The sequence below is a fragment of the Gastrolobium bilobum genome, unplaced genomic scaffold, assembly GCF_033153095.1.
Source record: "Gastrolobium bilobum isolate Gb01-03AN ecotype WA unplaced genomic scaffold, APGP_CSIRO_Gbil_v1 utg2833, whole genome shotgun sequence".
Taxonomy (NCBI): domain Eukaryota; kingdom Viridiplantae; phylum Streptophyta; class Magnoliopsida; order Fabales; family Fabaceae; genus Gastrolobium; species Gastrolobium bilobum.
In genome coordinates this window covers 403,751-414,565 of record NW_026899149.1, presented here as the reverse complement: position 1 = coordinate 414,565, position 10,815 = coordinate 403,751, and the positions used below count along the sequence as shown (strand labels likewise).

The 10,815-nt window shown below is 30.4% G+C and overlaps 1 protein-coding gene across 1 annotated transcript; it reads left to right on the top strand.

Annotated features, from left to right (window-relative positions):
- The first annotated feature begins 1,265 nt into the window (after positions 1 to 1,265).
- Positions 1,266 to 6,444, top strand: LOC133287704 (aluminum-activated malate transporter 14-like). Its single transcript, XM_061485366.1, has 6 exons — positions 1,266 to 1,590; positions 1,732 to 1,872; positions 2,084 to 2,365; positions 4,743 to 4,852; positions 5,864 to 6,007; positions 6,103 to 6,444. Exons 1-6 carry the CDS (start codon positions 1,266 to 1,268, stop codon positions 6,442 to 6,444), a joined length of 1,344 nt encoding a protein of 447 aa, XP_061341350.1.
- The last annotated feature ends 4,371 nt before the right edge of the window (positions 6,445 to 10,815 follow it).

Here is a 10,815-nt window from a genome sequence, read left to right as displayed (position 1 = left end):
AATGTGTAGAAACTATTTTTATACAATATATTAGATATGCCTACCCCAGCTTGTACGGGGATACCTCCTTTTGGTTGGTGAGTTTAGCAATAACGATGGATTGAATTATTTTTATATAAACCATTATATGATTGTCAATGGCTGGAACAACTTCCTACCCATTGATACACATGCTTAACGGTAACGTGGGTTGAATTTTTTTTTTTTGTATAGATGGGTTGAATTTTTATGTATAATGAATGTAGCATTTTTCATATTATTATCGAATCTTAAACAAATGCGTGTTCCGTTTCAATCACGCCTTATAGAGCATGCTTTTCTCCACAATGGAATTATAAACCAATGCGTGTTGCACGATTGGTGCTTGGCTTGTGTAAGCCATTCATGCTCTAAAATCGTGTCTAATATATTAATCCTCACGTGCATGTATTATCGTTTTTACTTGAGAGAAAAAGTACCATCTTTAATTTGGTAGTGCTAAATAATAGCAATGGATATGAAGTTGCAGATAATTGAAGGACCCAAAATGTAGCTAAAAGCATTTGAAACACGCAGTTACACGCGACATTTTATAGACATGCAAATACAAGCATGTATCGTAGCTTGGAGTGTGAAAATGAATTTATACATTCGAAGAATTAAAGCACAATGGAGGAGGCCTATCATGCTTATTTCATAAACCTGGATTCATAGAATCCATATAAAATTTAACCATGTAATTACATAGACAGCGAAAAGTGGCCACAAATGTAATAATTAACCTACATATAAAATAAGGAATGATTACGTTTACAATTTTTTTTGTTTGCAACTCTTATAAATTCAACTATGTATTTCAGAGAATACACTTTCAAGTATTTATACTTTCCGAAATACATAATTGAAGTTGTAAAAGTTATAAACAAAAAAAAAAATTGTAAAAGTAATTGTCCCTATAAAATAAGTGTATCCTGCTACGGAATTCTGCATAATGTACGGTGGCTCGTGTCCTTGCATGTACGTCACACTAAGGTCACTAAATAATGACAAACAAGTAGCTCGGGTGCTAATTGCACACACTAAATAATGACAAACAAGTAGCTCGTGTGTGCTTGCATGTGCGTCACACTAATAATGACGTTCTACTTGTTTGTCCAAGCCAAGGTCAATTCACACCAAAAATATTTGGTACTTCAACTGATCCCGCATAGTATAAGAAGGGGAGGTTCCCCCAAAGAGAATGAGTTGAAAAAAGCTATTGAGCGAAAAGGGGAAGGAAAGACAAAATGGAATCAATAGAAATAGTATCCATAACGAATGAAGAAGAAAATATTGCTCATACGATGGACAAAAAAAAACTCCTATCACCCATTGCAATTGATTCCTATCTTTGGAAAAATAAATTCCACTGCTCTCTTTTCTCCATTGCTTCCAATTTCTGGGACAAGCATATGAATGGTAACTTTAGGAATATAATCCACAGTATCAAAGTGGGAATCGCCTTGGTTTTGGTTTCACTACTATTCATCTTGAAACCTCTGTATGACCGAGTTGGGGACAATGCAATGTGGGCTATCATAACTGTTGTCGTAGTCTTTGAATTCTATGCAGGTACTTTACTATATAACATATAATATGATTATTGCTTCAATTCTTATTCGTTGCAAAGATGGTAGAAATTAAAATATATTGTAATGGCTCGGAAGCAATGATGAATCTAATGTACATTAATTTGATCAACATATATATCAGGAGCATCACTAGGAAAGGGCTTCAATCGTGGAATGGCAACTCTTTTAGGAGGAGGATTGGGTTTCTTAACAGCAATTTTAGCCCTACGCATTGGAGGGGTTGCCGACTTGATTATGCTTGGTGCTTCAGTATTTATCTCTGGTAAGTTTTTTTATATATATTTTCAATTTTGTGTGACAAAGACTTAAATATTGTGAAGATTCTTGCCTTCTGGCTAGTCAGTTCTACTAGTATTAGAACATTATGCATGTGGTAATAACTGTACTATAGTTGAACCTATTACCTATTATATTTAATTTGAAGTGCATATCTTTAATAAATTAACGTTAGGTGGGGTACATATTAATTTCAGGATCAGTTGCTACATATTTACGAACGGTTCCAAGCATCAAGAAGAGATACGATTACGGATTTATGATATTCATAATGACTTTCAATCTAGTTGTGATGTATGGCATAAGTGATGGTTCTAAAGACAGTGTCTGGAAAGCAGCCCGTGAACGTCTCTCCACAATTCTAATGGGTTTGCTTGTTTGTATTTGTGTGAGCTTGTTCGTCTTTCCCATGTGGGCCAGCGATGAGCTTCATCATTCTACAGTTTCACGATTCCGAGGCCTTGCCAATACAATTCAAGGTATATACAATCTCAAGCAAAAACGGTTTCTACTTCTTAATTTTTCATCAATCTTTAGTTAAATATTTTGTCAAAATAATATGATGAAAGTATATTGATATGTGTGCATTCAAGTCGTACTGGGGATATTCGCAACTTGTTGTGTGCGACATATGACAAACTTGCATTAACTTTTACATAAATTGCACATCATCGCATACACAACTTAAATGCATGCATCTCCTATTTGACAAAATATTTGCCTAAACCAATAAGAAAAAATATTTTCATTTCACATTAAATAAGGATCAAAAGGCCTTAATTAAATATGTCTGCTAACATTTTCAGAATATAAATTTCTTTTAATTTAGTATTTTTGTGATATTTTAAATAACCCACTTAAGTTTTTTAACATGTACCAAAAAAAGCATATTTCTTTTTATAGAATACTTCATATATATTGTTATGTCCGAGTTATTTGGACATGATATGATGTTGATGTAGAGTTCATTGTATGCTGGTTGAGAATTATTTATGGTGGTTCGTACGTGTGCTTTGGTGAAGAGGTGGTGGTGGTGCCCTTGCAATGACTGGAGTCCGTAAAACTAGAGAAGATTGTGTACTCGAGGATTTAAGTCGTTTGTACTTATGAATGATAGGGGGGGAAAGAGCTGCTTTGGTGCCTAGATTACACAGAGTGTGCATGACAAATATGAATGATAAGTGCGAAGGGTTGCTTTGGTGCTAGATTACATAGAATGTGCATGACAAATATTCTATTTCTAATTTATTTTTGGAGGAAAATAATTTTTTTATTTTTATGACGAAGAAGGGTTTCTGAAGAAAAAAAATATTTGATAACACACATTATACGATGTGTGTATTTAATAAATAATATATTTGGGAACAAAGAAAAAAAAATTCAATTTTTGTCCTCAGGAACAAAAAAATTATACTAAACTAGTTTTGCCAAATAATTTTTAATCATATATGTTCACTAATTGAAATTAAAAATGATATTTCTAATATTTGTTTTTCTACCAAAAATAAAAGAAATTAAAAATGATATTTATAATGTTGTCATAGACATCCGTAATGTAGAAGCAATGGCCGAGGTTACAGTGCACTCCACATGTAAACAATGCAATAACTAAATGGGCTGATTAGGGCATGGCTTTAACCTATAGAGGTCATGTTTTTTTTTGTTTAAAGATCTCGTATCTATGTAAAATATTTGAAGTCTAGTCTGATCTATTAGTTTGGAGTAAATCAAATTATAAGTCTGGCTTAAACTATATTTAAAAAATAAAATGTCTGTTATCAAAAAAAATAAAATAAATAAAATGTCTGAAATAACTTGTTAGTCTATTTAAGCCTATTAGACATTCAAGAATTTAGAAAATAATTAAAATAATATTACTTTATTATTCAAAATTATTTAAATAATAATTTTACTTATTTTATTTAAAATAAATAATATGATATAGGTCAGTCTCTAGATTTATAGGTCAGGCATTATAAAAAAAAGCTCATGACCTACTTTCTAAATAAATTTTTTCAAATATTTGAGCTTATTCTATATTACTAGATATAATAGATCAAATATAATCTAATATAAGTAGGATAGTAGGTCATCTAACTCATTTAGATCCAGCAAGTGGCCGAGATAACTATTGTGACATGCTACTTTTTGGCAGTTTGATAATTGGGCCCTGTAATGGAGTCTAGCAAAGATATTCAATACACTAACCAAAATATATATATACATATATATATATATATATATATATATATATATATATATATATATATGAGTTTGATATTTGTCATATTATAAGAAATAAAATTATTTCTTACACATATATAAAGTGTATGAGGTCATGTGAAGATAAGAGAGAGAAAAAGAAAGTACGGATCCCATATATATACTTCTATGTGTGTGTATGAGATAATTTTATCTCCTATAATATGAGAGCAATAAATCATATTTTTTTCTCCCGTTGCTGCATAAAAGTTCTTCTAATACCATCACTGATAACTATGTACTCTCCAGAGTACATATTTACAATATTAAAGTTATTTTTTCTCTCTCTATGTCAGTTGACAATATCTGATTAGAGAGAAAAAAATATAACTTTAATATTATTATAATTATGTACTTCCTAGAATACATAATTATAGAATACATAATTATAAGGGGTGGTGGGAAAACTTTTTTTTTTCCAGCAACAACATGAGAACTTATTTTATATATATATATATATATGAGATTAGGGTTTCTAACAATGATGATTTTCATGTTCAAATTCAATTCTTTCATAAACAAGTGGATGGGGTTCAATAATAAAGCTTTAAATATATATCTAAGTCAAAAAAAAAAAATTGTTTTTCATTGTAGATATCATAGAAGAATGTACCAAATTGGCTGGTGAAAAGGAAAACCAACCCCGAGCTAACAACAATATTTGCAAGTCGTTGTTGAACTCCAAGTCCAAGGATGAATTGATGGTACGTAGATTTTTTATTATTATTATTTTACATATTAGATAAAAGGTTTTATTTTTGCATGAGTGGCAGAGAACAAATCTTGCCACTGAGACAAAAAAATCGGGAGCAAACGCAGAAAGCTTTCTGCAGTTGATGTAAAAACGATTTTCTCTTAGATAAATTAGATATCTTACTTAAAGTTACTGAATGAGCCAATGGGTGTACTTAAATTGGTAACACTGTAAATGGACCTAATAGGGGTAATACAATCCGAGTGGGTGAGAAGAGAATCTAGGTTTGATTCTCTAGAGGTGTAAATAGGCCTGATAGGAGCTCATGACTTGGGCTACATCAAGTCAAACTCGACCTATTGCATATAATCAAATAGAAGAGGTACATGCTTTAAAAAAATTATTTAGAAAACAGGTCATATGTTTTTTTTTACTTACCGAGCCTATTAGCTTACAAACCGGTTTATAATATATTATTTATTTTAAATAAAATAAATAAATTATTATTTTAATAATTTTGAATAATAAAGGTAAAATTATTTTAATTATTTTTCTAATTATTGAATGACTAATATGCTTAAACATGCTAACAGATCTATGCCTGGACTTTTATTTTTTAAAATAGATAAGGTAAGGCTTATGATTTGAACTTACACAAGGCTAACACAGACCAAACCATACCTAAACTATTTTACACAAGTACAGCCTATTTAAGGTAAAGTCTAACCCGACCGAACTTATTCACACCCATAGATTCCACCATATACATATTTGGGGAGGGGTGAAGTTTAATCGTAACTAAGTCTCACTCCGATATTAGTCTCATAATTAACTCAAAGAATTAAAATTTATAAAAATATTCGGATCAACTCATCTCAAAAAGATAATTAAGATCTGAAATAAAATAGGGAATGAAAAGCTAAATATTAAGTTGAGCTATTTTTTGTTTCCAATGTGAGCGATTACTTCGATAGAGAGAAGGTGCAAGTGTTGAATCAATGTTTATGCTTGTTTGTTTCAGGCAAATTTTGCAAAATGGGAACCTTGGCATGGAAAATTCGGATTTTCCTACCCATGGGAAAAGTACCTAAACATTGGAGAGGCTCTTCGAGAATTGGCTGCATTTATTGTTGCAGTGGAACTTTGCCTTCGAGGCTCAGAACAAGTAGGTATATTTTACATACAATTTATATGATTGCAAAATGACGAAAATATATTTGATGGGCTCATTTATTTGGTTCAATGAATCTTTGTAACAAGTCCATGGCATCTCTGAGGCAGTCAAAATCAGTCCATTTAGAACCATGTGAAGCAATTGGGTCATGGATTGTATGGACCCTGCGAGAACTAGGTGACAGTATGAAGCAAATGAGAAAATGCGAAACAGAGGGCAGCATGTTGGCCAAGTTGAAAGCAGCAAAAGCAGAGCTAAACTTGGTAATTTCCACATCCAAGGTTGCAACACCTGAGAATGGCGAAGTGCTAACAATTGCAAACTTCGGGTCATTGCTTATGGAAATGGTGGAAAAAGTGGAGACATCGGTGAAAGAGGTGGAGGAACTTGGAGATTTAGCTGGTTTTAGTACCCACGGCCAGAGTTAAATTTAACTTACAGTCAAAAAATATTAAATAAATATATTTATATTATAAGCTACCAAATAAGATTAACCCAATTAAAGCGATTATATTCAATTTATGGGGTTATTAATGCATCTTTAAATCAGTTAGTGATTATCTAATTGGGCTTGGGCCATAGTTATTCTAGGATGGTAACGAGGACTTATCTTCTAGGATAAGAATCTTATTCCTCTATCATCAGTTAGTTATGCTGTTTATTTTTATTCTTTTTGGGTACAATAGTTATGCTGTTTATTTGTTACACATTGTTGAGACATGAGCCTATTGATGTTTTTTTATAATAAAATCAATCTTAATCTACAAAAACTATTTGATTCAATTCTGCATTTAACATTCCAGCACGCCCTAATTGATATGAAACAACATTGAAGGCTGAATTGTAGCTTCAAATGTCATTGTCAACGAAATATAGAAAAAAAATGGTAGTTTAATAATAAGGAAAAGTGTTTGTCCTTTTAAATGACACAACTTATATTCTTTCACTCTCACGAAGAGATGGGACCCACACCTTTAATTTTTGGTCAACTCTCTTTCCTTCTTTATTTATCTCTTTCTCTCTTTTAAAATGACACAAATTTACATTCTTTAAAATGACACACATTTTTTCCTTAATAATAATAATAAGAGCTTCTCTTTTCTTATGTTTAGTATTTTTCATGTCATAGGCACAATAAGTGGTAGAGCCCAATATTAATTAAAAAGAAGAAGAAAAAAAAAAAGGATAATACGAATTTTGATGCCTAGTAAGATGATAAAATTATCTCCTATTATATAAGAAATTAATTTTCCTGATAATAAATAATGCACTTAACCCGTCGGCAAAGACATTGCCGAGTATGGCTCACGAAAATTAAAGAATGCGAATTTCAACAAAATTTGCCTGAGTATTGCTCACGCAAAGAACATATGTGAATTTCAACAAAACGTATCCATGCATGCATTGAACAAGTATGCTCACGAAAAATAAAGAATGCGAATTTCAACGAGATTTGCCTGAGTATTGCTCCCGCAAAGTACATACGTGAATTTCAACAAAACTTAATTATCCATGCTTTGAACCAGTATTTTAAACACAGAAAAAAAAAAATATATATATATATATATATATGGATAAACATACAATCAATTTAGATAAAATTATCTACAACTACCATTTATAAATCTATATTATTTATAGTACATAGTTATACTTTTTTTCTCTTTCCTCAATCACCTTTTAGAACCTATATGCAGAGTGAGAAAAAAAATAACTTTTTTTAATGTTATAACTATACTTCCGGTAATAAACTTATGTAAAGTGGCTGTAGAAATATCTTTTTCATATAATATATATAAATATATATCGTAAAATTATTTCTGCAGCCGTTTTACGTACAACAACGACAGGTGTATGGTTATGATTCTCCACATTTAATACTTTCATCCTTTGTATGATTTCGATTCCTTGCATTTAATGCTTTCAAGTATATATATGGCAAGTATTTGATTGCTGCACGTATAGCAGCTGCAAAAATATAAACCCCTATATATATTAGCTTAATTGATAAAAGATCATTTTACTTAATAATAAAAAATTAAAATATAAAATAGAAACTTTGAAGCTTTTAATTTTAAAAAAATATCAAAATTTGATTTAATTGATTAAAGGTTGTTTTATTGATGAATTATAGATATTTTATTATACGTATTATTAACCAATGAAACTTAAAGTATTCATTAAAATAAATTAATTAATAAATCTCATTTAAATAAATAATCAACTAAAGAAAAAATATCAATTTAATTTGATAGGAACGCTCATGCAGATATCACAAAAAATAAGAAAATCAAATAAATAATATTCGAATTAGCTGTACATTTGTACTCAATATACTAACGTATATGATTCAACGGTAATATTGAAAGGAGACCGAAATTACAAATATATCTTGACACTTGAACCAGATTACATGCATGAATCGATGATAGAGCCGTAACGATCTTATGGAACACCCGTTTGAGTTAAATTAAACTTGTAAACATGTGCTTTTAGTATAGTAGATTATGAGCAAACTAAGCACCATGCATAAAAATAATTACAGGGTATTTAACCATATAAGTGAAAACAATTGACCAAAAAAACCCAACTCCTTTTATATACTATGTACAAACAGCATATTTCCCATTACAATTTTCGAGACCAAAATCATGAGAAATTTACAGAATAGATATAGAGTATGCCTTCTACTCCATCAAATTTTTATCTCAGTGATTTTTATTTTTATTTTTCATAATACAAGCTATCCCTGAAATACACCATCCAAAATTAACATCCCATCTGGTTATGTTTACCTACAATGGCAGACCACTACAAAGAGGATCAAGCAATCATTTTGCAGTTTTTAGAAAAAAAAAATCCGTTGGTATTTGATTGGAATAGATCTTTACAATTGGATTGATCATGTTATCTTCCTCTACACAAAGGCATGGAACGAACTTCCTTGGATCAGAGCATCTTGCAGCTTGGAGTTTGGAGCAGCTTTAACCCATGGGTCTTCTATGGAACGCGAGGGGGTGTACCTGCAAGACACTCTGACGCTCAAGTCAGATATGGTTCAAGCAGGTTTAATTATGTAGGAGAAGATGATCTACCTTAGTGTTGATACATGTATTTATAATGGAGTGATGTGCTCCTTGGAAGATGTCTTTCTTCATGGTGAAGGCAAATGTTCTTTGGTGCCAAAGTAGTATGGCTGTCATGGAGTCTTTAAGGTTGAGGAGCTTGTTTGTCATGTAGCCATAAATATTAAGGTGCTTGTTGAGATAGCCTTGGTGGAAGAGATAAGATAGCTTCATTGTGAAGGCTTTTATGTTGGGCCTTGTATTTGCATAGTATTTATCCAGATCAGTATTCAATTAGGATTTTAATGGATTGAAAAGAAGTCATGTGGTATTCGATTAGGATTTTAAAGGATTATTTTAGAATCCGTCTAAATCTGTTAGTATTCAATCAAGATTTTAAAAAAATTGAATCACAATCTCGTGGTATTCAAAAATCTGACGATTTTAATGGATTTTCTATTGTTGTGGATTTCGTGAGACTTTTTAGTGAAAAGTATATATATGATGCCTCTTTCACAATCTCACCCTAACCCCTAGGATTTTTTGAGATTCTTCTATTGCAGTGTTTTCTTCTTCCTTTGGTAAGTTGACTGCTCTAAATTGGGTTCCGCCATGGGAGTTTTGTCAAAACTAAAAAAAAAAAATATTTTTGAGCAATTTTCATCACAAAACAACCAAAAAACAACATGCCAACGAGATTTCAATATAATCCATCTCAAAAATAACATATTTTTGAGCCATTTTTGAGAAATTTTGGAAGTTTAAAAAGTGATTTTTCAAGCTATGGGTCGCGGTTTTTCTTGGCACAAAAATGTGTGATTTTTGTATTAAAAACAACATAAAACAGTGAAAAAATAATAAGGGAACTAAAACCCTCAAATCAATTTTTGTTTTACATCAATGAAACAATATCAATTTAAAAAAAGATTGAAACTTTCATAATATGAACCCTATATTTCGTAACAATACATTCATAAACAAAATTCTTTCACTATAAAAACGATTTCAAACAATTTTTGTGTCAATAAATAACTAAAAACTTGTTTCTCAAAAGCTCCAAAGCAATTTAAGGTTTCAATGTATCGATTGAAAAAAATTTAATAAATTTTCTAAACTTTCGTGTAATTAAACCCAAAATTTCAGATTCGAAATTTTCTTAGAATATTCAATGAAATTATGCATATGATATATGGTTAGGAAACTCTCATCACATAAAACAAAAACCCAAAGATTTTCAAGATCAATTGCCAAAAATTCCAAACGAAATTTTATCATGAACTTTAGGTTCTATATGCAAATTTAGAATTATTTTTATAATTAAAAAAATTGGGTCTTATAATCATATATCAATAGCTTTAATACCAAATGAAAAAGATAATTTTCAACCCATTAGATATGTGAAAAGCTTTTGTTTAATAATTTTGAATGTTTGTTAAAAATTATATTATGTTTTACTGATTGAGAAAATTATATTAGATTTTACTTTTTTTTATTAATTTCATTGCATTCATTTGTTACTTTTTTTATGAGGAAGATTATACTTACAACCTATTTTTATTTACAACATTTTACAACCATATCTTAACCGTTGATTTCCGTCAATCAACGGTTATTATTTTCGCAAATCAAACTCATTAATTAATATTTAATTTGCAATGAATGATAATCGTTGATTGACGAACATCAATGGTTAAGATATGGTTGTAAAATATTATAAGCAAAAATAGGTTGTAA

Excerpts from the sequence above, each read along its gene's own strand:
- LOC133287704 (XM_061485366.1), top strand. The coding sequence starts at position 1,266 with ATGGAATCAATAGAAATAGTATCCATAACGAATGAAGAAGAAAATATT. Across the intron at positions 1,873-2,083 it reads TGCTTCAGTATTTATCTCTG|GATCAGTTGCTACATATTTA; the intron begins GTAAGTTTTTTT and ends TATTAATTTCAG. Across the intron at positions 2,366-4,742 it reads CCTTGCCAATACAATTCAAG|ATATCATAGAAGAATGTACC; the intron begins GTATATACAATC and ends TTTTCATTGTAG.